Here is a 27089-nt window from a genome sequence, read left to right as displayed (position 1 = left end):
CATATGTGTGGTTGAGTAAATTCTCTTTCTGAAGTGCATTCAGTGGATTTTGAAGCAGGTGATGTGACAAGTAGTTTCAGCAAGTGGGGGAGGAAGCATGGGAGGAGAAGTAGCCCGGTGCCATCGTGCAGATGGCTGACCTCTTTACCACAGGGTGGCCGCTTCCTGGTGCGGCCTTTGATTTTCCCGATCTGAGTTGCTAGCAGCCTGGAGTGTGGAGTACAGACACCCTGTCCATGCCAGAGCACCTAGTCCTCCCCCTTGCTCCAGTAAAGCACCCACACTTGTTGCAGAAAGCCAACAGTGGTATTCAGAGGTTCCCAAAGACAACTTCGAGAATGTTTTCCTGGTCGCCCAGGCACATAGCTGCCACCCCAAAGATGAGCCCCTGGGGTGGGGCGTGCTGGTTGTACCACAGCCTCAGCCACACGAGCGCATCCAGGAGTGCTTGGAGTCTAGCACTGGGGTTCCCTCCGCCCAGCTGTCCCACCATCAAGAGCAAGACTCCCCTCTGTGAAATGTCCTGTGCTCCCTTAAGTCACCCAGACCCAGGGGCGTAAACAATATGAATTTATGATGTTACGGTCTGCAGGTCCAAAGTGTAAAGGGGCCCACAGGGCTGTGTTTCTTCTGGAACTCTGACCAGAGTCCGTTTCCTTGTCTTCCCAGCTTCTAGAGGCACTTGTGTTCCTTGGCTGTGGGCCCATCCTTCCAGGACAGCATCTTCTCTGTCCTGACTCTCCCTCCCATCTTCTCTGTGACTCTGACCCATCTGATGATACTGCCCACATGGAAACTTTGGGCCTGGACAGGCCTTGGGTCCGAGCTGCTGGTTGGTGAGTAGCTCACATGTGGTGCCCAGAAATGTGCTCTCAGGCGGTTGTGGGACTTTGCCTCATTATCTGCAGCAGCCTAGTCATGAATTGAATTTTCTCAGGGCTGAGTTTAAATCCCTTATTTTTCTGAAATCTTTGGTACTTGCTTTGCAGCTACTTCTTGCTGGCGGACAATAAAGAATGGGTATGAATGTGATGAACAGGATCAGAAGGTCAGAGCCAGCCATTGCACATGTGACATGACCCCATTCCTGTCAAGCGTTTGTTTCTCTAGACATTTCCTGATTTAATATACATGGGAGAAATATCTGGGATCCTCTACAGTGAATATTCGTTCATGATAGTATCTGGGTGGTGGGATCATCTAGATGTATGTGACTTGTCCTCCATGAATTTTTCTTTATGGATGTATTTTATAACAGGTGTGTGTCATTTAAAAAAAAAAGATTTTATTTATTTATTTGAAAAAAAAGTATGAGCAGGGAGAGGGGCAGAGGGAGAAAGACTCCCTGCTGAGCAGGGAGCCCGATGTGGGGTTCATGTGGGGCTCAATGCCAGGCCCCTGAGATCATGACCTGAGCCGCAGGCAGACACTTCATCAACTGAGCTCCCTAGGCACCCCGCATGTATCATTTTTATAGAAACAGATCATTAGTAGTTTGAAAAAAGCTTATTGTGTTTGGTTGTAATTTTATATCACCTATAAATTACATGCCTGTGGTTGTAATTTTATATTGTCTATAAACACAGCCCAGTTTATTTTTCCTGGTAAAACCGCTTTGGTTTGTATTGGGTGCAGTTCTGCAGAGCAAGGAGGGGAGGCCAGATGCCAGGGCTGGGGGCGTTATGGGCCCTCGCGGGGTGGGTGTGGCCGTCTGCTCTGGCCTCCCCACCTGCAGAACTGAGGTTGCAGAGCCAGCCCTCGGGCCTCCCCAGATGGGGGATGCCTTCTGTCTGCACCGCCTGCTCCATGCCGGTCTTTGCTGGGAAAGAACGAGCTCTGCCGTCATTCCACCCCCCTGGCATTTGGATTGTCTTTCAATGAGATTATTTATGGGTGAGAAAGCAGAGATTTTATTATGGCAAGAACTTTCAAGCCACAGGAGTGACTTTGTCGCTGCAACAGTCTTCCGGAGGAATGAATTCACATTCACAGCTGGCTGTGCACAGAGCTTTGTAGAGGGATGGGGCACCTCCTGGGACAAAGTGAAGAGGGTGCTGACTGATGACAGGGGCCAGCCTCCTGCTGAAGGCCTAGAAGGACGTCATCCACCAGCCTGCTTTCATTAGGAAGCCCGACCAGTGTCGTGTGGGGTCTGGTGGGCACTCAGGAAGGCGGGTGCCTGGGGAGCCTCTGCCCTTGTGTTGTGGTGCTGCTTTAAATACTGCTCTGCTGGCTTGTGTGGTGAGTGGGTCTGGGGGTGCTCAAGAGCAGGGCAAGCCCTTCTTGGTGCTGGCCCCACCAGACCCAGAGCTGTGGAGGCAGACAGGCTGGTGGGTCTAGTTTGTGTCTGCGCCACCTGAAAACTGAGCGACGTAACCAGAGCAGCAGACAAGGACTCTCATCCCCTTCCCCATTGAGGACCGTCCAGCATCTCCTCCAGGCTCCAGCTGGTTCTTTCTTCTTCCTGGAACAGGGCCGTTCTCCCTGGCCTGCCTGACGGCCTCATGCATGCCCTGTGCTCAGGGCCCGCCTTCCTCTCCTTGCACCTTGTCCACCACATCCTCTGCTCTGTACAGAGGATGGGGCAGCTCTGCTTCTGTGCAGGGGACTGATCTGCAGTCCCTAGGAACATCGGGTGGTGGGTGGGGTGGTCTGCATCCTGAAGGGCGGGGCCATGTGCCCTGGGTGGGCACATGAAGCTCAGAAGCTGAGCAAGTCCTGCCTGGTGCCTGGCCAGCTATTAGGCCTGGCACAGAACCCAGCAGCAGCTCCATCTGCAGAGCGGCTATCCTGACACAGATGTGTAGCTGAAGCCAGAGCAGGCTGCTTGTTCCTAGAGGGACTGGAGTGCATGTCTGTGCTGTGGTGTCTAGCCACACCAGCCCCTCCTCCAGTCTCTTGGCTGTGACCAATGGTCACCAAGAGCTTCCAGTCCCCCGGGCAATCTGGGGGCCAGGGGGCTGTACCCTGGCAGAGGGAGCATGCCCAGCCACTTCTCAGGAGCCCTGCCATTGTGGTTCAGCCCCTTATACACTTACTTCATGTGGACCATTCCCTGGCCCTAAGAGTGTCCTGTTCCCTCCTGCCTGGGTGCCTTCTCTCCTCCTCCTGGCGGACACCCTGATTCCTCCAGGCCAGGCTGGTGTCCCCTTATAGGGCTGCTGGCTAGGGAGGGGTGGGAGGTGCCCAGTGATTGCAGAGCACTTGGATTTGTGGATGTATTCCAGGGACGCTCAAGGAGCAGAGCTGAGTGTGCATGCAGCAGGCCAGGAGAACAAGATATGTCTGAAATGAGTCCTTTTGTCTGCTTCGTTTCTTTCTTTTTTAAATTTGTTATTGGAATATAATCCACATACCATAAATTCACTTTCGAATGAGTATAGTTCACAGAGTTGTGCATACATCTCTCATTGGATTTTTTTTTTTTTTAAGTAAGCTCCATGTCCCACATGGGACTTGAACTCACAATCCTGAGATCAAGAGTCTGAGCCAGCCAGATGCCTCATTGCCTGCTTGGTTTCTTAGCATTCGCCCTTTTTCTCCACGAACTTAGAAGGTAGCAAACAAGCTCTAGGAAGCTGTGAGTTTACCTCTAGGGCCTGGCAGAGGGGATACAACAGGAATTTACTGCCCAGGGAGATCTCTGGGTGGCTTAGCCGTTTGGCACCTGCCTTTGGCCCAGGGCGCAATCCTGGAGTCCTGGGATCGAGTCCCACGTCGGGCTCCCGGCATGGAGCCTGCTTCTCCCTCCTCCTGTGCCTCTGCCTCTGTCTCTGTCTCTCTCTCTCTCTCTCTCTCTTTCTTGAATAAATAAATAATTTTTAAAAAAGGAATTTACTGCCTAGCCCACTGTCCGATTCTGGGCTGTCTCGGGTTTGGACCAGCCTCTTGCCCTCAGTCCAGTGAAACCCCAGAGCATGTGGCCATCTCAATACCTGTGTACAATACCTGTGTACTTCTGCACCTTCTTCATCTTGGGAGTGGAGTGGGCCTCTGTCCCCTCCCCTGAATCTGGAGGTAGAGCCCAGGTGGAGAGGTCAGGAGGCAGGAAGAGGGACACATACTTGTGGCCCTGTTACTGTCACTGCACCTGATTTCCTGGTCCCACAGAGCCTGGGCGTGTTGTCTTGGCTGCAGCGTGTGCTGGACAGTGAGGCAGGTCATTTGAGGAGGGGAAGGAGGTAGGAGAGAAAGTACTTAGGTACACAAGGAGCATATGGCAGGGGACCTGCTTGCAAGGTTGATCTCAGCACCCTAACAGCTATGGTCCAGCAGGGTGGGCTGCCCTGGCTGTGACACGGGGGGCTTGTGGAGCAAGAGCTTCCAGGCCAGAACTCTGCTTGCTACCTTACAGTTTGGGATTTTGGCAGTTACCCCACTGAACAGCAGAGAGCCCTGCTCTGCCTGGGGGACACCCAACTCCTCTGCACCACAAGGGGGAAAGGGTTCTTTGGGCCCTGGGGGCTGGAAGCTTGGGGCTGCAGGTGTGGGATCCAGGAGGCTCGTAGTGAACAGGCGGTGTGGGAAGGACAGTGGGTCCTGGATGGCTGTGGGGGCTGGGCTGGGGACACTCCCAGGGGAGCGTCTCTCCAGATGTGTCCTGGAGCTGAGGGACAGACCCTTCTGAAGATGCTGACCTGGTTATCACTTTGGGGCTCTTAGGGCTGGTCTGTGGGGTTCGGCAGCTTCGCCCCCGAATTATAAAAGCACAGTAATTTGGGGCAGGGGTGGGGTCCAACCACTAGAGGAAATCCACTGTCCCTTCTCATTGACCTGCTGGGTCCCTGGTGCCTCAGGGACAGAATGTGGTGGCATGGCGGCCCCTGCTGGACAGTGGCAGGGCTGCAATACCTGAAGAGGGTCACCTAGAGAGGACAGTGTGCACCATGTTCCCCAAGAACTACAGTTAGGACCAGGGCTGTATATCCCCAAACCCCCAGGTTTTCTTGACCTGACAGCCAGGCTGGGGACTTGGGGCTCAGAAGTAAGGGGAGCCTCAGCTGCCACCACCACCCCTGTGCCAACTCCCCCATTCGTTTCAGGGCAGCACAGAGCAAGTGCCTACTGTGTCTGGCACCACAGGGGAATCAGTGATGGGTGGTAAGGGGTTCACTGCCTGCACCCACAAACTGCCTAAAGGTAGAGGCTTCAAGGGCTATAAATGGGATCTGGGGGCAGCAGGATCCCCCCCAGAGGAGACCCCACTGGAGACAAGAGGGTTACTATGAATAAAGGGTCTGGGAGGAGGGCTCAGGCCAGGCTGAGAGGCCTCCCAGCCTCTGGGACCCAGTGCTCCAATGTGGGTGTCTGCCCAGGGCCTTGGGCCATGGGGTCCCAAGGTACAGCCCTGTGGCCCCTGCTCCTCCAGACCAATCTCTCTCCCACCTCTGTACCAGTTAGTCCTTGCTGGGCTGCAGGCCACCCCAAACAGCTTCAGGCTACAGGATTGTATGGTTCTCATTTTCACATTTCTGGGATTGGTTGCCCCACCTGAGGCCTCTGGCAGCTGGAGCATCACTATCTCCCTGGGCTCTCTCCACATGGTCTCTGCAGTATAGTGGCCAGGGGCCAGGCTTTGTACCTGGCAGCTCAGCCTCCCAAGGAGAGACACAGAGACCAGGATAGAAAGAGATAGTGACACTGAGAATGCACCAAGTGGAAACTACATCCTTTTATGATCTCCCTAAGAAGTCTGCGTGCTGTCTTGCAACCATCCTCCACTGGTTGGAGCAATCACAACCCCCACTGAGATATTTTTAGAAATTTTTATTTATTTGAGAGAGAGAGCCAGAGGAGAGGGAGAAGGACAGAGGGAGAAGGACGTGGAAAGAATCTCAAGCAGAGCCCATGCCAAGTATGGAGCCTGACGCAGGGCTTGATCTTACAACCCTAAGATCATGACCTGAGCCGAAACCAAGAGTTGGAGGCTCAACTGAGTGAGCCACCCAGGTGCCCCAACCCCTACTGAGATTTAAGGTAAGAACATAGATCCCAGGGCAGCCCTGGTGGCTCAGCGGTTTAGCACCGCCTTCAGCCCAGGGTCTGATCCTGGAGACCCGGGATTGAGTCCCATGTCGGGCTCCCTGCATGGAGCCTGCTTCTGCCTCTCCCTGTGTCTCTGCCTCTCTCTGTCTCTGTCTCTCATGAATAAATAAATAAAATCTTTAAAAAGGGGCAGCCCTGGTGGCTCAGCGGTTTAGTGCTGTCCTCAGCCCAGGGCGTGATCCTGGAGACCTGGGATCAAGTCCCGCATCGGGCTCCCTGCATGGAGCCTGCTTCTGCCTCTGCCCGTGTCTCTGCCTGCCTCTCTCTCTCTCTCTCTCTCTCTCTCTCTCTCTCTCTCTCATGAATAAATAAATAAAATATTAAAAATAAATAAAAATCTTTTTTAGAAAGAAGAAAAAAAGAACATAGATCCTATATCTCAGTGAGAGGTGGGGGAAATGTCAGTCACTTTATAGATGATCCTGTTGGAGGGAAGTCAGAGATAGATGAATGATGGATGAATAGATGCTAGGTGAATGGATAGATGGATGTGTAGATGAATTGATGGGCAGATAGAGGACGGATGGATGGATAGATGAGTAGGTGATAGGAGATGGATAGATGACAAAAGGATGGATGGATAGGTGGATGGATAGATGATGGATAGATGGAGAGAAGGTAGATGGATGATAGAGGATAGGCTATGAATAGATGATGGATGGATGTGTGAATGGGTGGGTGGATGGATAGATATGGGTAGATAGATGAATGGATGGATGGGTAGATGATAGAAGACGGAGAGATAATAGAAGATTGGATGGATAAAAAAAATGATGAGTGGATATCTATGATGATGATAAATGGATAGATGATAGATGATGGATAGACAGTAGATAGATTATGGGTAGATAGATGATGGATAGACGGATGGGTGGATAGGTGGATAGATACATGATGAATGGATGGTTGGGTGGGTGAATAAGTAGATGGATGGATAGATGATGAATTGATGATGGATTGATAAATGAATGGATATGTGGATGGATGGGTAGATAGATGATGGACAGATGGATGGATAGGTGGGTGGATGGATGGTAGGTAGATGGTGAATGGATAGATGATAGATGATGGATAGATGCATGGGTGGATGGATGAACAGATGAATAATGGATGAATAGTTGGATGGATGAGTGGATGGATAGATGATAGATGATGGATAGATGATGGAAGATAGATGGTGGATGGTAGATGATGGATAGATGGATGATAGATGATGGTGATGATGGATGGATAATGAGGGATGGATAAAGGATAAATGGATATATAGATGATGGATGGATAGGTGGATGGATGAATAGATGGATGGGTGGATGGGGGATAGGCAGAGGGACTTTCTCTGGGAAATACGAGTCTTGTCTCAAATGCCCAGTCTCATTGCACCTATTTGAGGTCTGTCATGATGTATTCGTTTATAGACTCAGTTCATGGTAGATGGGCTCAGAGGCAGCCAGCTCTGTTTGCAGTGTGTGGCACCTGATAAACTGTGAAGTACTTCCATACCTTCCTCCCTGTGCTTCATGAAGCTGCAAGGCTTCTTGACCACCTGGTCTGGGGTGTGTGGGGATCCCTTGTGCTCGACCTTGTCCTCAGGCTTGTGATCTGATGCTGGAGAGAAGTCCATGAGATGTGTGACCCAGTGCCTCCTGCCTCAGTCTCTCCCATCCTCTTGGGGGTGTGATGTTAGCCTTGTGTGGGGCTGCTGAAGGAGGGAAGGCAAAACCCCTTCATTCAGCGGGGCTTAGCACAGGGGCCATGATGTCAGGCATGAGAAACATGAAGAGACATTCAGTTCTCACTGGAACACAAGGGAAAACCCTTCAGGTCTGAGGACTCCTATAAATAGGACTCACGTGAGTAGAATCCTACAATGTGCGTCCTTTTGTGACTGGTTTATTTCACTGAGTCTCCTGTGTGGTTTTTTAAAGATTTAGTTTGTTTGTTTGTTTGTTTGTTTGTTTGTTTGGAGAGGGCACATGAGTATGTGTGGGTGGGTGGGGGGTAGATAGGGATGGAGGGAAGGGGAGAAAAGTGGGATCTAGAATGAGTCTGATCCGCGTTTCCCTGACCACTGATGGTGCTGAGCACCTCTTCCCATGTATACTGGCCACTTGTCGTCTTCCTTAGAAAAACCTCTGTTCAGATCCTTTTCTTACTGCTTAATCGGGTCACTTGCCTTCTTTATTACTGATGTTTAAAGGTTCTTTATTCATGGATTTTTGAGATTTTTTCCCTCTTTTTGCATGTGAACTTCAGAGCCACAGCTCAAGTGTCATTGCTGGAAGGGGACAGGGTCAGGGAAAGAGGACAAGCCCCTGTGTCCTCTCTCAGATCTCACCCTTCTCCCCAAACCACATATGGGAATGGCTGTGTGTGGCAGAGGACCTTACCACTGTCTGCCCAGCCTGGGCCCGGTGAGGGTGGCCGCCTACCAAGGCCTCGGGCACAGTGCAGGGCTCATGGCTCTGCCAGCCTTCGTCTGGCAGGAGAAGCTTGCACGCCCCCCTCCTCTCACTCCCGGACTCTGATGTGGAAAGCATCTGGTGGCAGTGTCCTGCCTGCCCACCCTCTGCCTTATGGGACTGTGAATTACCACACCTCTGGCTTTAGGGCATTTGCATGTCTGTTGGCCCCTCATTTCCTCCTGTCTCCTGTGAAAGTCCAATCATCTTCATGTTTTTTTTTTTTAAATTTTTATTTATTTATGATAGGCACACAGTGAGAGGGAGAGAGGCAGAGACACAGGCAGAGGGAGAAGCAGGCTCCATGCACCGGGAGCCCGACGTGGGATTCGATCCTGGGTCTCCAGGATCGTGCCCTGGGCCAAAGGCAGGCGCCAAACCGCTGCGCCACCCAGGGATCCCTCATCTTCATGTTTTATTCTTCTGTGTTTCTCTTGGTAAAAAAAGTGATGAGCCTTTCTACCGGGGCGGGGCCACAGGCCGATGGCAGTGGCTACAGGAGTTGCGTCGGGTAAGGCTGGCTTCAAAAAAGGAACTGTTCCCAGCCACACCAGGAAGCTGTTCCTCGTGGCCATGCATGTGGCTGTGTGCATCTCAGTGGCTTTCCTGCAGCCTCCACTCTTGGGGGGCTGGCTATCTGGACGTGTGTTTACATTCTTCTTGGGCTTTCCCCACAGCTGATACTTGGGCACACTGGGGCGGGGAGGGTTCCCTTAGGGGTCTGGTGTGGAGCGGGCCCAGGAAGGAGTGAGGCAAAGGCACAGGTATGTGGCTGTCCTGCCTGGCCAGGGCCAGAGGAGCATAGGAAGCCCCAGGAGGGTTCCAGGCCTGGTCCTGGTTCCTGCTCTGCTCACACCTCACCCAACGCCACTCTGGGACCGGCTGACCACTCAGCCTATGTTACAATGCTCTGTATCTGCAGGGAGGGCTCTACATGTATCTGGGATCTGGGTATGGGAGGCAGTGTTGGCCCCTACCCGCCTCCCTGAGCTCTGTCTCCAGCCCTCTGTCTCTATGCCCGCCATCCCTAAGTGGACTCCTCCCTGATCTTCCACGGGCTTTGGTGGTGCCACCACAGCCCATGCCTCCCGTGGGTGCCCAAGGGCAGACACACAGCCACTCTCTTTATTACCCCCTCCCCCAGGACTGGGTCAGGACCCTGGGATCTGGCCTTGAGACCCTCCAGCACCTCTCCAAAGCCCCAGGCCCCTGTGCTCATCAGCCTGAAATACCCTCCTGTAGGTGGGAGCCCAGGGGAAGCCATGCTGACTCCTCCCTGTCCTCCTGGTACTTGGTGACCTCCCTTCTCCCTCCACCTAACAGAGGGCAGGGCCTGCCCTTGCCCATCAGCCTATGGAGGCAGGGCAAAGAGGTAAGGCCAGGTGGGGGTCACACAGGCATGACCCCAGGATAGGCTACAGCCGAGGGTTGTAGGTGGGAATGGACCAGCTGGAGGCCCCAAGGAGGCTGTGTGGAAGGAGCATCCTGGGTTTCTTTCGGCTTCAAGAGGAAGAAAATGCTCCCAGACTTGGGCCTGGGGACTCTAAGACTGTTGGACCCCCACCGCCTTTGCATTGCTCCCCAAGTTAGATTGATCCAGACAGCCTAAACCCTCCACACTGGAGGCAGGAGGCAGGGGGAGGGAAGAGAAGCCATGGGTCCCTGCAGGAGTGGGCAGCTGTGGGAGGCCCAGGTACCTGCCAGCCGGCTGTGTCCTGACTCTGTCGTATGAAAGCAGCCAAGAAAAGCAATGTCAAACTGTGTTAGTTCGCTGGTGAGACTTAGAACTACAGACATTTGTTGCCTCCCAGCCCTGGAGGCAGAAGTCCCGGATGGAGGGCAGGTTCTCCCTGGAGACTTGGAAGGTGGAGCTGCTCCTTGGCCACTGCCCTTCCCGCCCTGCTTGGCCGTCAGTCCTTGGGGTTTCCTGGTCTGCGGACACATCGCCCCCACCTCGACCTCTTCCTTCTCCATCACACAGCGGCCTCCCTGCTTGTATGTCTGTGTCCATGTCCAAACCCCCCTTTTGTAAGGACACAGTCACTGGATTAGGGCCTGCCCTCATGACCTCACCTTTACTCACTCGTTTGCAAAGACCTGTCCCCAGATAAGGTCACATTCGTCTTTCTCCATGGACTTGAGCCTCCAGCATGTCCCTGGGGAGGCAGTTCAACCCCCCAGCAGCAAACTCAGTAGTGCACAGTGGAGATACTCCTGCAGTCTGGGCGGGGAGCACTGTCCTCCAGGATTCCTCATTTCTAGGTCACTGCCTCACCAGGCACCACAGGCGCCCTCCTGGCCTCTCTGGCCACCGCACCCAGCCTGCTCTCCTGCCCCAGAGCAAACCTCACTGGCCACCAGGAGGCGCCTTGGCCACACATCCTGTGCCACTTTCACCTCCAGCAGCCTCAGTTTCTCCATTTTGTCTGCAGCTGTGCCTTCAGCTTTGAGTCCCCATCCTGTGTCCCTGGCTGGGCCAGAGGGTCTCCGTCCATGCCTGCCAACACTGTGTATCCCGGGACCCTCAGTTAAGCCGGGGGCCTGCTCTCCAGTGAAGGTCTCGACAAGAAGGCCTGAGTTCCAGCCCACCTCACACCCCTGAGCTGCAAGCCAGCAAGGATGGTGCTTCCTCTGCTTCCAGCCACCTCAGTGGGAGCCTGTCCAGGGCTGGAAACATGGGAGTGCTGGGCAGAAACCAAGTGCCATTCTCGTGCTGCAAAGCTGCTCACATCCAAAGAGGGCTTGGCAGGGGATTCCAAGGACTAGAACGGTTTCTTGATGGTTGTATCAGTCCCTGCTTTGGAGGCCTTAGAAATCCAGCTGGTACAATAAAAAGGTCTTGTTGATAGAAAGACAGGAAATGATTGAGAGGTGGTTACTTTTGTATTCTCAAGGGGGTGTTAGAACATGGCTTGCTCTGGGCCTGATGATCTCAAAACTCTGGGCTGCGATGGGAGCCCTGGGGTCCACAGGCAAAATCCTGACACTTGGTGTGGGTCTCATCTGGGAGATGCTGTGTGGTTGGTCTGGGAGGGCTTCAAGGAGGAGGTGGCAATGACTTGTGTGTCAGCAGGGAAGGGAGCCTGGCAGTACCTCTGTCATCAGCCTTTGGAAAGTAACTTCTCTACCAGGAGAGGCTGAGTGCCAGGCTGAGGACAGGGTTCATCCTGTCCAAGAGGTCCAGGACTGGCTCTGATACCTGGAAGCCTCCGTCCATTCCACTCCTTCCCTGGGAGAGTTAGCCCCTATGAGGCCGGGAAGGGGCCCTGGTCTTACCTTGCCTGCTGGCCAGCTGTGTGAGGATTCCGCCGTGCTGTGGGGATGTGGAGCAGGCGGGCCCTGCCCACAGGGGGCTCACTGTTTGCTCAGTGTGGCTGAGTGGTCATGGGCAGATGGGCACCAGGTCTCGCTGGGCCCCTGCCCAGGCCCAGAAGATGCTTGAGTAACTGGGATTGGGGGCCTTCAGCACAGCTTTGCAGATGAGGGACAGCTGGGAGAGGTAGCAGGGCTTGCAGGCAGGAGCAGGAGCAGGAGCAGGAGCAGGAGCAGGCAGGGAAGTGTGCAGACCCTGTGCCTTCCCTGGCCAGCCTCTCTGGTTCTGGCCCAGTCCCGTCTGTGCTGTCACCATCTGGATCCTGTGTGAGCCTTGTGCTCCTCATGCAGCCCTGACCACAGCCAGTGGGGGCCACCCCCTTGCCAGGAAACACCAGGGCAGGGGCTGCAGCTCCTGCTCTCGCCTCCTTTGGGGACTCCTGTTTCACATCCTGACTTCTCTCTTCTCATCCACCCGCCTCCCTCCCTCCCTCCCTCCCCTGGACTGTGTCATCACCTCCTCAATCAGAAGGAAAGACAGAGAAGGCAGAAGACCTGCCCCCTGGGGGGGGTGGGGGTGGGGACGGCTCACATGGTTCCCTCCTTGCCTGCTGCACACCTGCTGGTCCTCCGAGGCCTCTCTATGGCCCCTCTGCCCCCACGTGGAACCATGGTCCTCTCCGGCAGCTGTCCGGGTATGTGCCTCTTTTCTTTGGTCATGCGCTTACCCAAGTTCTGACGTGTAGCAGCCATGTGTGGCCTTGGGCAACTGATAGGATTGCTTCATACCTCAGTTTCCCCATCAGATGAGAGTGAAATAAAATCCATCAAGGGATTTAACCTTATGCCTGGTGCCTAGTCAATTAGTCTGTAGCTGTGACTTGTTATTAACATCTCCGTTGTGCTGGGTGGCAGATCCTGACCCTGGCACGGGGACCCAGAGATGGAAATGCCATCTGTCTTTGCTCAGGAGGCTCCAACGAATGGGGGAGAGACTTGTGACCAGTCAACCACACTGCATCACAGGACTAGTGGCTTAGACATGCAGACCAGAGTGTGTTGCTACTTTCTATGCAAAAAATGGACAAGATTCTGGAATGTCTATGTTCCCTGTGTTGACCGGGGCACCAGTGGAACAGGGATGTGGTGGGACAAGGTCTGGGTGACCTTGACGAGGGCAGGTGGCAGGTCTGCCATTGATTTGTAGGTGCCCCTTCTGGACCCGAGTCCACTTGAAACACGGAGGTGTTGGTGGTGGATGAGGGTGGGTTGTGGAGCCTATGACTGACCACCTGAAAATGCCCTAAATGCCCCTCAGCCTGTAACACATCATGGCCCAGCTGAGAGAAAGAAGTAGGTCCATATGGATTCATTTGGCAGATATGTCAGGCTTATTAAATGAAAACAAATCAACCCACCAAAAAACAACACCATAACGCAGCGGCAGATCAGAAGGATCAGGGCTTCCCCTGGTGCTCTCACAGGCTGGGGACCATTCTGGAAGGATGCACAGGGATTGTTAACAGTGTTTGGCTTAAAATTGCCTGGGATGGGGTAGGGAGTAGCTCCAGTTCTTCAGTGTGATACTTGTTTCAATTGTATGTATCATTGCATTCATAATTTAAGAAGATGATGGAAAGATTTTGAAAAAGTGCAGAGGAGGGGCCCACGTTGTTACCTGTCCCCTGCGACTCTCCCCTCACCCTCACTCCTGGGTCCCTGGCCTCCTGACTTGGAGGGGCTTTAACTCGCTAAGGGTGCCCCAGCTGTCCTGTCCCGGGGGCCTGCTGGCCATCTTCTCCCCCCGAGTGGGCATGGCGTGGGCTGGCCCCCTGCCCCCAGCCGGCATTCCCAGCCGGCCCGCCGGGCCAGGCACCCCGGTGTCCAGGCGCGCCCCCGGAGGAGCCCACCGGAGCCCGCGCCAGCCCCCCCCCCCCGCCCCAGCGCGCCCGGTGGCGCTGTGCTCGCCTGCGGGTGGGCAGCACGGAGACCTCCGGGCGGGTCCCGAGCGCGGAAAGAGGCCGCCGCCCGCCCGCCCGCCCGCCCGCGCCGCTGGGGGCCGCCCGCGGGCCGTGCCGGCCAGAGCGCGCCGTGCGCCCCGGGCCCCGCGCCGGCACACGCTCGGCGGCCGCGGCGGCGACACGAGCGGCGGAGGAGCCGGCCGGCGGCAGGAATGCGGAACCGGCGCGCGGGCTGAGGCCGCCCAGGATGGCGCAGGGCCGCGGGCGGCGGGCGGGCTGCGTGGGGCCCTAGCGCGGCGGGGCGCACGCTCGGGCCCGGGCCGGCATCGCGGCGGGCGGCATCGCGGCCATGGCCAAGGAGCGGCGCAGGGCGGTCCTGGAGCTGCTGCAGCGACCCGGGAACGCGCGATGCGCCGACTGCGGCGCCCCGGGTAGGTGCGGGGCCGGCGGCTGCGCCCTGGTCCCGGCCGGTCCGCGGGGGCGCGGGGGCCCGGGTGGCTGCGGGTCGCGGTGGGTGCGCCCGTGGGAGGCGCCGGCCGGGTGGGTGCGGGGCCGGGATGGGTGCGGCCCGGGGTGGGCGCCGGCCTGGATGCCGGCCCCTGGGGGACAGGGAGGGTTGCTGCAGCGCCTGCGTGGCCGGGGGGCGCGGGCTCCGGGTGCACCTGCCTGGAGCCGGAGGTCGCCTCCCAGCGGCCCCGGGGCCTGCGGCTGGGTCGCCTCCCCTCCCCCCGGGCTGCGTGTCTCGCTGTCACCCGCGGACCGCCGCGTTGCGAAACCTCGCTCCGCAGAGAAAGAGGAAATCGCGCGGGCGAGCAGCTGCAGGGAGAGAAAGGGCGATCTGGCCCCGGGGCTTCTGTGCGTGGGTGTGGGGGTCCACCTGGCTCCCTGCCACCTGGAGGTGACGTCATGGCCTCCCCACCGGGAGCCACCGTTTTGCTCTGCCCTGAGCAGGGGGCTGGGGGAGGAAGGCCAGTGGGAAAGGGCTCCCCTCTCCCCACCCTGGTGCCTGACTGCTTTGGGGCAGGTGGCCAGCTCAGGTGGGGGGGGAGGGGGGGCGGGTGCAGCCTGTAACAAGCTCCCAGTCCACCTGCACCCATCCTCCTGGCAGGCATCTCCTGGACTTTGCTCCTGGGTGGCCCTGCTCTGGGGTGATTTCCAAGGCGCCAGAGTCCTGAAGAGCTTCCCCTCCCTTCCTGGGCCTATTTGTCCTGGGATTGGCAGGAAGGGGATAGGCTGTGCTTTCAAGCCAGCAGTACCCTGCTTCTGAGCCATGGGCAGCACCCCCTGGTCCTTGCTGAGGGTGGGGGTGGGGCAGAAACAGCCCCAGAGCCTCACCTACTCATGCGACCCCCGAGTGGAGGGTGACCCCCCTCAAGGGCTGTTCCCCAGGCACTCCAGAGGGACACTGGACACTCCACTGGGGGCTCCTAGCCCAAACTCCTCAGAATAAACCTAGCACACCATGGAGTAGCTAAAGCCCCCCTAGAAGGGGGATCGCATTTGTCCTGAGACACCAGTCTGAGACACGCAGTCAGCAGGCACTTCAAAAGAGACCTTGTCCCCAGCTCTCCTCTGTTGCCCACCGACAGGGCTGGGAGAGGTCTTTGGCAGTCCCAGGTCCTGGGAATCTGCTGGTCAGCTTCAGTGTTGCCCAGAAAGGCTATACCAGGAGCTTGAGCATCCCAGAGCCAGGGACAGGCTTCTCTGAAATCCGGGCAGACTGTGGTGGCCTTTTCCCCGGCCTCCTGAGCTGGGGAGCTGCAGGGCTCACCCTGATGGTGCTGTGGGGGCAGCATTGGCATCACTATTGTGTCCAGCTCCCCCAGCTGGCTGGCTCACCTCATACTCCCCTCACCTCTCTCTTCCAAACCGTAGTATTTTCACTTGTTCAGGAAAGCTGGCCACACCAGGGAGAGGTCAGATGAGAAAGGGCAGCCAGTGTGTTCAGCTCTCAGCCATGGGCTGGAGGTTGGGGGCCAGGGAGCTGACCCTGTCCCTCTCCTTTCTGGTTATAGTGCTCAGGAGCAGCTTCTTTAGACCCAGAGCCTCCTTGCAGTGACCTCAGGATGGGGGGGGGCACCCTGGCAAGTGGGATAGGGGGCTTCCTGGCCTGTTGGGCCCTGCTGTGCACAGCCCACCCACTCAGCAAGAGGCCACTGCCCCAAGGCAGGCATGCTGGGCTCTTGACCAGTCAGTTCTTACGAGTCTTACCCAAGTCTTACCCATTGGGCCAAGCCTCTGGTTTGTCAGAATTGGCCCGTGACACCAGCATCTTGCCTCATCTGTCTGGCAGCCCTGTGGAGCAGACGAGATGCTGGTGATCGCCTCTATTTCACTGCTGGGGCACCTGAGCCCCTTTGAGGGACGTGGTGCTTCAGAGGCAGAGCAGGTCTCTTGATGCTCTAGCCCTGCCTCCCTTCCTACCCTTCCCCCTGCTCCAGGGGGGAGAGGCCTGTTGCCCTGCCTCCTCCCTCATGACCCCCGTGGAATGCGCGCCCACAGCTCTGCTGCTTAGATGAGGCTGCCTGGTCTGTCCAGGTTCTGTGCCACTGTGCCTGCTGCATCCCAGACAGGCGGCTGAGGGCCACTCTATGGTGATACGGGCTGGCTCATGGCTGCCTGCCTGACCACAGCCAGCCAGGAGCAGGGCATGGCTGGGGCGAGGGTCCCTGGGCATTGGCTCTGGACAGCAGGACATAAGGGCAGGCCTGGAGGGTTTGGCAGTAGATTTGGGCAGACCTGGCCAGCTGGCCATGCAAAGGTTCCTAGGTCGGAGGCAGCCTTGGGGTGAAGGAGTCCCTGCAGACCTCCAGAACCTGCTCCAATAGTGGCCCCCCACCCCAAACATAGGAGCAGGCTAACAGCCTCCCAGAGAAGTGTTTCTCCTGATAGCCCTGGGGGAGTGGGTGCGAGTGCATCTCTTGCTCTGCAAGGCCTAGTGGGGTCTCCGCCTGGAGAGAGAGGTTGGGGAGGCCTCTGCACTTCCTCCAAGCAGCCTGCCTAGTTGGGACAAATGATAGGTTCTCCCCTTAAAGGCTCAGGTCCGATGCTCTGGAAGGATTTAGGGCTCTCAGGTCCTTAATTGGGTTTGGGGGTGGATCATTTTGTGGTACTTTGATGCATGTCACCTGGGCATCTGAATTGCCTGGAGGACCAGGTAAAACCAATTCTGAGAGCACCTGGGCTTTCTGATTTGCATGTCAGCTCAGTGAGGAGGAGGTCTTCGTTTCTGACAAGACAGATGGTTTGGGCTGGCTGCATGGAGGCTGGGCTGCTCCAGGTATGTTTTCCGGAGCCGGGACCGGAGGGTCTGGCCGTGAGTGGCCTGGGGAGACGGTCCTTGCAGCTTAGCCGCCAGTGAGGATGTGCCTGCACTGCCACGCAGGTGACCTCAGAGCAGAACCTGCTCACTTGGCCCCCAGAGGCTTCAAGGCAGACATGACTCTTCCAACTTGCTGTCAGCCAGGACAGAAGCCGCCTGGTGGTGAGGAATTTCAGGAATTTGGCCTCTTTTGGGAGAGGGTCCCCTGGGTGAGCATGTGACTGTCAGGGGGCTGCTGAGGGGTGGGCTGGGCAGGCAGCACCTATCGTCAGGGCAGCAGCCCACCTGGATTTTATTTAATTATTTGAGAGTGTGGGCACAAGCAGAGGCAGAGGGAGAAGTAGACTCTCCGCTGAGCAGGGAGCCCAATGCAGGGCCCTGGGATCACGACCTGAGCGGAAGGTAGATGCTTCACCAACTGAACCACCCAGGCGCCTCAACGAAATTTTTATTGTGGCAAAATATGCATAAAAGTTACCATTTTAACCATCTTTTTTTTTTTAACGATTATTTATTTGAGATAGTGCGTGTGTACACAAGCAGAGGGAGAGAGGGAAGGGGAGCAGAGACTCCTGCTGAGCAGGGAGCCCTGGGAGGGGCTTGATCCCCTCACCGGCAGATGGTGACCTGAGTCAAACAAAACCAAGAGTCAGGGACACCCTGGTGGCTCAGCAGTTTGGTGCCTACCTTCAGCCCAGAGCATGATCCTGGGGACCCGGGATCGAATCCCACATCGGGCTCCCTGCATGGAGCCTGCTTCTCCCTCTGCCTGTGTCTCTGCCTCTTTCTCTCTGTGTCTCATGGATAAATTAATTAATTAATCTTAAAAAAAAAACAACAACCCACCAAGAGTCAGATGCTCAAACTGACTGTGGCACCGGGCACCGTCTTAAGTGTGCAGTGGCATTAAGTACATTCACACTGTTGTACACCGTCCCTACTGCTCTAATCCTCCTGTAAATCTGGACTGCGGACCCCCACGTGCTCCCCCAGCCCCAGCGCTGCCGTCTTCTGTGTGTGTGTTTGTGTGTGTGTGTGTGTGTGTGTGTGGCTGGCGGCTCCAAGACCTGGCTCGAGTGGGGCCCTGCAGTGTTCATCTTGTTTCTGGCTTACTCCCATCAGCATGCTGTCTGTGCTTGTCCACCCCTGTTGGACTGCATGTCCGTGCTTCATGCTTTCTTACCATTCCTGTGATGTGGCTGCACCACCACTTTGTCCTCATCCATCCGTGGACACCTGGGTTGCTTCCACCTCTTGGCTGCGTGAACACAGGTGTGCAAGTCTCTTGAGTCTTTGGGGTAGACTCGGGAGCAGGACCGCTGGGTCACCAGGTGATTCTATGTTTGACAGGTTGGGGAACCTTCAGGCTGTGTTCCTTAAGTGGCTCTGCACTCGGCCACAAGCCAGGAGGACCCTCATGCCTGCCCATCCTGCCCACTCCATGTATAGGGGCCTGGGGAGTGGCTGCCCTCACCTCCTCCCCTGCAGGGGAGGCACAGCCGCCCGTGTTTGCCATGCTGGGGGAGACCCAGTAGGCTGAGATGGCCCCAGAGTGGACTTGGAGCTGCTGGGTTGGCAGGGTGTGTAAGCTGGGCCTGAGTTCCAGATGCCTCTCCTCTAAGGTGGGGGATGGGGTGGGGGTGGGGTGGACTGGCCCCACCCTCCTTGCCGTGGCCAGCTTTGGACTCCAGCTGTTGAGTCACCGCTGCTCTGGGCCAGGTGCCTGCCAGTAGGTGGGTGACCTCTGCCCGTATTCCCCACACCTGTGAGCTGGCTGCAAGGAGGCTGTCAGGGCTCAGGGTGGCCGGGGGGGCAGGGGCTGGGCTTTGTCATCTGCCCCGCTCTCTGCTGCTGTCTGTGTCTCTGCCAGGTCCAGGGCGGTGGCTGACACCGGATCTCTCCCCTTCTTTTTATTGTATTAAAATACACATAACATAAAACTCACAGTCTTGACCATTTGTGTGTGTCCAGTTCAGGGGCATTAAATGCCTTCCCATTCCTGTGCAGCCATCACCACCAGCTGTCTCCAGAACTTTCCATCTGTTCTGACTAGAACTCTGTCCCCACTAAACACTGCTGGCCTCCACCCCCAGCTCCTCCCTGTGGGTCTGCCACTGGGTCCCTCGTAGAAGTGGGGTCCTCCGTCACTCATCTTGTGTCCAGCTGACTTCCCTCAGGCTCCATCCATGTGGTGTCATGTTGCAAAATTTCCTTCCTTTTTAAAATGGAGGTGCAGTTCACATAGAGCATTATATCTGTGTCAGGTGCACAACGAAATGATCCAGTATCTGTGTGTGTTGTGATCACAGTGAGACTCATGAACAATTGGTCTCCACACAGAGTTACAACTTTTTTCTTGTGTTGAGAAATTCTAACATCTACTCTCTTAGCAACTTTCAAATATACAACACAGTGTTATTAACTGTGGTCACCCTGCTGTAGGTTACGTCCCGAACCGATTTATCTTAGAGCTGCAAGTTTGCACCCCTGACCTCCATCACCCCGTCACCCAACCCAATAGCAGCCACCAGCCTGTTCCCTGTGTATGGGAGTTCAGGGGTTTTTTTTTCTTGGATTCCACTTATGGTATTTATCTTTTTCTTTCTGACTGATTTCACTTAGCACAATGCCCTCAAAGTCCATGCATATTGTCACAAATGACAAGGTTTTCCTCTTTTTTATGGCGGAACAGTGTTCCAATGTGTATGTAAACACAGCATCTTCTGTGTCCGCTCGTCCATCTGTGGACACCAGGCTGCTTCCATGTCTTCTCCAGTGAATGATGCCGAAGTGAACATGGGTGTGGGGCAGCCCCGGTGGCGCAGGGTTTAGCGCCGCCTGCAGCCTGGGGTGTGATCCTGGAGACCCGGGATCGAATCCCACATCGGGTTCCCTGCATGGAGCCTGCTTCTCCCTCTGCCTGTGTCTCTGCCTCTCTCTCTCTGTGTGTGTGTCTCTATGAATAAATAAATAAAATCTTTAAAAAAAATCGTTTAAAAAAAAAACAGAACATGGGTGTGTAGACATCTTTTCCAGTTAGTATCTTTGTTTCTTTTAGGCAAATACAAAGAAGTGGAGTTGCTGGGTCTTACCGTAGTTCTGTTTTTGATTTTTTTGAGGAACCTCCATACCGTGCTCCGCAGTGGCTGCCCCAATTTGCATCCTACCAGCGGCACACCAGGGTTCCCGTTTCTGCTCATCCTTGCCAATAGGTGTTCCTTCTTGTTGTTTAGACAGTGGCCATTCTGACAGGTGTGAGGTCCTGATGTGCACCTTCTCATGGACCTCCTGGCCACCTGTGTGTCTCCTTTGGGAAAATGTCTTCTTAGAGCCTCTGCCTAGTGTTTAATTGGATTGTTTGGCGTTTTTGTTGTTTTGTGTTGCTACTGAGTCATGTGAGTTCTTTATATATTTTGGATATTAGCCCCCTCCCAGACATATGATTTGTAAATATCTTCTCCCCTTCCACAGGCTGCCTTTTCTTTTTCTTGATGATGTCCCGGTGCAGAAGCTTTCCAGTTGGATGTGGTCCCATGGGTTTATTTTTGCTTTTGTTGCCTTTGCTTTTCATGTCAAATCAAAGAATCCTCACCAAGATCCTCATCAAGAAGCTTACTGCCTGCATGTTCTTCTAGGAGATTTATGGTTTCAGGTCATAGACTCAAGCCTTTAATCCATTTTGAGTTGATTTTTGCGTACAGTGTGAGGAAGCCCAGTTTCTTTTTTTTGCACGAGGCTGTCCTGTTTTCCCAGCACCATTTATTGAGTTGACTGTCCTGTTCCCATTGTCTATTCTTGGCTCTTTTATCATAGATTAATTGGCTATGTATAGGTGGGTTTATTCCTGGGCTCTCTACTGCATTCCGCTGACCTATGCGTCTGTTTTTATGCCAGTCCCATAGTATTTTGATTACTATAGTTTTGTAATATAGTTTGAAATTGGGAAGTTTGAAGCCACCAACTTTGTTTCCCTTCTCAAAGTTGCTTGGGGTCTTTTGTGATTTTATACAAATTTTAGGATTGTTTGATCTATTTCTGTGGAAAATGCCATTGGAATTTTGATAGGGATTGCATCGAATTGTGGATTGTTTTGGGTAGTATGGCTATTTGAACAGTATTAATTCTTCCAGCCACGAGCATGGACTGTCTTTCCATTTATTTGTCGTCAATTTCTTAAAGTTTTACAATGTTCAACATATAGGTCTTCAACCCTTGGATTAACTTTTTTATTATTTTTGATGCACCTGTTGGTGGGATTGTTTTCCTAATTGTTCTTTCTCATGGTTTGTTATTTGTGTGGAGAAACAGAACTGCCTTCCGCACTTTGACTTTGTGTCATGTAACTTCACCAAATTCATTTATCGGTTCTAGTTGCCTGTGTGTGTGTCTGTGTCTGTGTAATGTGTGTGGAGAGTCTTCAGGGTTTTCCTACACATAATGTATTATCTGCAAATGGTGACAGTTCTACTACTTCCCTTTTGGTTGAGACACCTTTTATGTTTTTTTCCTACATCATTGCTCTAGCCAGGACTACCAGGACCAGATGGGTGGAGAGAGAGAGGACATCCTTGTCTTGTTCCTGACCTTAGAGGAAAAGCTCTCAGCTTCTCACTGTTGAGTATGATGTGAACTGTGGGCTTGTCTCGTGCAGCTTTTATTGTGTTGAGGTGTGTTCCTTCTGTACCCACTTTGTTGGGAATGTGTCTCATAAATGGATGTTGAATTTGGCAAATGCTTTTTCTGCATCTATTGAAATCATGTGATTTTTATCTTTCATTTTGTTAGTGGAGTGTATCACACTAACATTGATTTACAGAAGTCAAATTGATTCCCTCTGCCCCCCAAGGACATAGAAGTTTATTGACCACACTGCAAGGGAGCAGCGGGCAGGAGAGCAAAGGAGAGACTGCCAGAATTGATTTCTGGACCCAAACTTGCATCCCTGGAGTAAATCCCACTCAATCAGGGTGTATGATCCTCTTAACATATTGTTGAATTCACTTGTGAATACGTCATTGAGGACTTCTGCATCTGTGTTCTGTAGGCCTGTGGTTGTGGTGTCCTTGTCTGATTTTACCATCATGGTAGTGCTAGCCTCATAAGAGGAGTTGAAGTGTTCCTTCATCTTCTATTTTTTTGGTATTAATTGGTGCTAATTCTTCCTCTAAATGCTGGTAGTATTCACCAGTGGAGCCATCTGGTTCTGGAGGTTTGTTGAAAGGTTGTTGATTATGGATTCAATCTCCTTGCTAATCCATGTGTTCAAATTTTCTACTTTTTTGTGATTCAGTCTTGTATGTTCCTAGGGATTTATTAGCTTCTTGTTCAATTTGTGGAATGTAATTATTCCTAATACTATCTTAGGATCTTCAGTGTTTCCATGGTATCACTTGTATGTCTCCTCTTTCATTCCTGACTTTGAGTCCTCTCTCTCTTTTTCTTGACAAGTGTAGCTAAAGGTTTGTCAGTTTTGTCTTTTCCAAAAAACAGCTCTTCATTTCATTGATCTTTCTATTATCTTTTTGTCCCCCCCCACTCTCTTTTTTTGAGAGAATGCATGCAAGTGGGGGGAGCAGAGGGAGAGAGGGATAGAGAGAGAGAGACAGAGAGAGTCTCAAGCAGACTCCCCGGTGAGCATGGAGCCCGACTTGGGGCTGGATCTTACGATCCTGAGATCATGGCCTGAGCCCAAAACAAAGCAAGAGCCAGATGCTTAGCTAACTGTGCCCCCTGGGCACCCGGGGCTTCATCTGTTCCTCTCTTAGTTCCTTGAGGTGCAGGGTGAGGTTGTTTATCACAGACCTTTCTCATTTCTCCAGGCAGGTGCTTACCACTGTGGACTCCCACCTCACAACGGTTATTGCTAGACTCTCTGAGTTTCCATGTGTTGCATTCTATTTTCATTTGCCTCAGTTATTTTTTTCATTTCTCCCTTGGCCCACTGCTTATGCAGTAGCATGTTGTTGAATCTTCACACATGTGTGAATTTTCCAGTTTTCTTGTAATGGATTTCTAGTTTCATGCCATTGTGGTCAGAAGAGACTTCATATGATTTCAATCTTAAATTTATTAAGACTTGTTTTGTGACCCAATGTGTGACCTGTGGTCTTAGGTTTAGGTCCTTGGTCCATTTTGAGTAAATTTTTGTGTATGCCGTTGGGTGAGGGTCCAATTTCATTCTTTTACATGTGGGTGTCCTATCTTCCCAGGATCATTTGTTGAAAAACCTATCTTTTCCTCACTGAATGGTCTTAGCACTCTTGTCAAAATCATCTGAGCATATGTGCAAAGGTTTATTTCCTGGCACTCTATTCTGTTCCTGGTCTAAATGTCTGTTTATATCAGTACCTCACTGTTTGGATGACCGCAGCTTTGTATTCAATGTTGAATCACGAGATGTGAGTCCTCCAGCTATGTTGTTCTTTTTTGAGATTATTTTGACTCTTCAGGGGCCCTTGAGATTCTATGTGAATTTTAGGATGGGCTTTTCATTCTGCAAAATATGTCATTGGTATTTTGATAGAGATTGCATTGAGTCTGTAGATTGACTTTGAGTAATATTGACATGTTGACAGTATCAAGTCTTCCAACCCATAACGTGGGATATGTTTCCATATATTTATGTCTTAATTTCTGTCCACGACATTTTATAGTTTTCACCAAGTTTTTTTTAACCTAGTTAGTTATTTCTTAAATATTTTATTGTTTTTGATGGATGCTATTGTAAATTGATTTGTTCTTGCAATTTACTTTCAGATTGCTCATTATGTATAAAAATGAAACTTACTGCAGCCCCTGGTTGGATCAATTCACTTATTCTAACAGCTCTTTCATGGAGTCTTTAGGGTTTTCTGCTTATGAGACCATCTAATATGCAAACAGATCATTTTACTTCTTCCTTTCCACTGTAGATGCCTCTTCCTTCGTTCTCATGCCTGATTGCTTTGGCCACAGTTTCCAGTACTGGGTGCGCTGGAGGTGGTGAGAGGAGGCACCGTCCCCTTGTTCCTACTCACCACTGAGGATTACATTTGCCGTAAGGTTTTCAGAGACGGCAGTGACTGTGTGGAGGCGGTTCCTCCTGTTCCTGGTTTGTTGAGTGCTTTTATGGGAGCGTTGGGTGTAGTCAAGTGCTCTTCCTGCATCAGCTGAGATAGACGATCATGCGGGCTTCCCCTGGTTCTGCTGACATGGTGCGTCACTCTGGCAGGTGTTCACAGGGAGCCCTCTGTGCACTCCACAGATGAAGCCCCTTGTTGTGGTGCATCGTCCTTCACATGCTGCCGAGCCCTGTTCTCCAGTTGCCTGGTGAAGGTGTTGGCATCCGTGTTCACAGGGGATGCTGGTCTGTGGTTTTCTCGTAGTATCTTTGGGGTTATGCTGGCCCCATAGGATGAGTTGGGAGGTGCTCCCTCCTCCTCAGTTCTCTTGCAAAGCTTGAAGAGGATTGGTGTTGGTTATTAAATGTGGAGTAGAATTCACCAGTAAAGCCATCAGGGCCAGGGCTTTTCTTGGTTGGGAATTTCCAACACCTGATCCCATCTCCTTCCTCGTTCATAGGCCCCTTCAGATGGTCCACATCTTAGAATTCTTTAGCTACTTGGGTTCCCAGATATTCCAAATGAATTTTGTCAAATATGTGTTATGCATCAACTGAGATGATCACGTGGTTTGTTCTTCCTTCATTCTGCTGTGATATATTACACTCATCCATTCCCATGTTGAACATCCCTTGCATTTCAGGGATAAATCACACTTTGTTATGGTGTATGTTCCTTAATATGCTGCTGAACTCTGTGTGCTAGTATTTTCTTGAGGATTTATTTTTAAAGATTTTATTTGAGAGAAAGCACATGAGCAGGGGGAAGAGCAGAGAGGGGGAGACATGTTGACTCCCTGTCAAGACCTGAGCCAAAGGCAGACGCTTAGCAGACAGAGCTACACAGGTGTCCCCTAGCCACACTTTAAATACTTCATTGTCAAGGGCCATTTCAATCACTGCAGAAAGTTCTATCAGACGGTGCTACATGAGATCTGACAGGAGGGGGAATTCAGTACTTCACAAATCAGGGCACAACAGCAGCTCAGCTGAAAGGTCTCATATTTATTACTGAACCAACCTACTAGTATAGAGGCATAGTAACAGAGAGAATCATTCCCTTGATAAGACATGTCTATTGGCCAGGTAGGAAGGATGTTTCCATGTTCCTATCCTATCAATATGGAAACATCCTTCCTACCTGGCCAATAGACATGTCTTATCAAGGGAATGATTTTCTCTGTTTCTTATTTCTTTTTTTTTAAAGATTTTATTTATTTATTTATTTGCCAGAAAGAAAGAGAGCACAAGTAGGGGGAGCAGGAGAAGAGAAGCAAGCTTCCTGCTGAGCAAGGAGCCTGATGCGGGGCTCAATCTCAGGACCCTGGGGTCATGACCTGGATGCTCAGCCAACTGAGCCACCCAGGTGCCCCATTTTCTCTGTTTCTTGAGGATTTTTGTGTCTGTGTTCACAAGGGATACTGGTCTGTGGCTGTCTTGTATTTCTGTCTGGCTTTGGTATCCAGGTTATGCTGGGTGAAATACAGAACACCACACAGAAAGAGTTGGGAGGCCCTCCCTCCTCCTCAGTTCTCTTGCAAAGCTTGGAGGGGATTGGTGTTGGTTATTAAATGTGGAGTAGAATTCACCAGTAAAGCCATCAGGGCCAGGGCTTTTCTTGGTTGGGAATTTCCGATGTCTGATCCCATCTCCTTCCTCGGTCATAGGCCTCTTCAGATGGTCCACGTCTTCGTGATTTAGTCTCGGTGGGTTTTCTCTTTCCGGGAATTTGCCCACTTCATCTAGGTCACCCCGTTGTTGGCATACAGCTGTTCACTGAACCCTCTCCTAGACCTTTTTAGTTCTGGGAGTGGCGTCCCCGACTTTGTGTCTGATTCTAGTGACTTGAGTCTATTTCATAGTCCATCCAGCTCGAGGACTGCCGATCCATCAATCTTTTTGAAGAACTGACTTCTGGTTTCATTTATTTTCTCTCGTGGTTCTCTTTTCTTTATTTCATTGATCTCTGCTCCAGTGTTTATGACTTCTTCCCTTCTGCCAGCTTTGGGTTTAGTTTGTTCAGTTTCTCGTCTAGCTCCTTCAGTTGTAGATAGGTTGTTGGTTTGACATCCTTTCCTTCTGGATTTTAACGCCAGCACGTAGAGTTACAGATTTCCCTGTTAGCAGCACCGTGGCTACACCCCGTGTTCTGGCGTGGCGTTCTGTTTTCCTTCATCGAATTTCATTTCATTTCTAATTTCCCTGGTGATTTCCTCTTTGGTTTCCACTGCGTGTTTAAAAGTGTGTTAAATTTCCGTGATGTTGTGAATGTTTGTTTTTTTGTGTGTGTTGACTTCTAACTCCATCCTGTTGTGGCCAGAGAGGATATTTTGTATGTAGCCTACCTTTTAAAATCTATGAAGACTTACCTGAGGCCTCACGTGTGGTCGATCCCATACGACAGTACAACGTCCAGTGGGCACCGGGGGGAACGCGTGTGCCATCCTAATTGGGTGGACCGTCTGGTTGGACAGGGTTGGTTGCTGGGGCAAGTCCTCCGTGTCCTTACTCCTGTCCGTGTTTCTTGCATCACTCTGAGTGCAGCATCACTGTCTCCAGCTGTTATTCTAGGCTGGCTAGTCCCTTCAGTTCTGTGGGTTTTGCTTCTTATGTTTTAATGGTCTGTGCTCAGGTGCGTAAATGCTTGTAATTGTTAGATCTTCCTGCTGTATTGAGGATTTTACTCACATGTACTGTCCCTCCTCGTCCCTTGTGACCTTTTCCTGACTTAGTCTGTTTGTGTGATGTTGGTGGAACCAGCTGTCTCCTGGGGACTGTCTGCACGTAACGTGTGTTCCCATCGTTGACTCTCAACCTGCTGTGTCTTTAGATCTCAGCTGAGTCTCTCTAGACAGCCAGTGGTCGCAGCACGTGTTTTTATCCATCCTGCC

At 52.6% G+C, this 27089-nt stretch overlaps 1 protein-coding gene across 1 annotated transcript in view; it reads left to right on the top strand.

The window, feature by feature from the left end:
* The first annotated feature begins 13998 nt into the window (after positions 1–13998).
* The window catches only part of ADAP1 (ArfGAP with dual PH domains 1), a 52337-nt gene continuing 39246 nt past the window's right edge, over positions 13999–27089 (top strand). The window contains exon 1 of the mRNA XM_055339782.1: positions 13999–14208. Within this exon, the coding sequence (XP_055195757.1) occupies positions 14127–14208 (82 nt within the window). The 5' untranslated portion in view covers positions 13999–14126. The remainder of the gene's footprint in view (positions 14209–27089) is intronic.

The sequence above is a fragment of the Nyctereutes procyonoides genome, unplaced genomic scaffold (genome assembly GCF_905146905.1).
Source record: "Nyctereutes procyonoides isolate TBG_1078 unplaced genomic scaffold, NYPRO_anot_genome, whole genome shotgun sequence".
In the NCBI taxonomy this organism is placed as follows: domain Eukaryota; kingdom Metazoa; phylum Chordata; class Mammalia; order Carnivora; family Canidae; genus Nyctereutes; species Nyctereutes procyonoides.
Note: the sequence above shows the minus strand (reverse complement) of the source record. Positions and strands in the feature narration are given on the sequence as shown.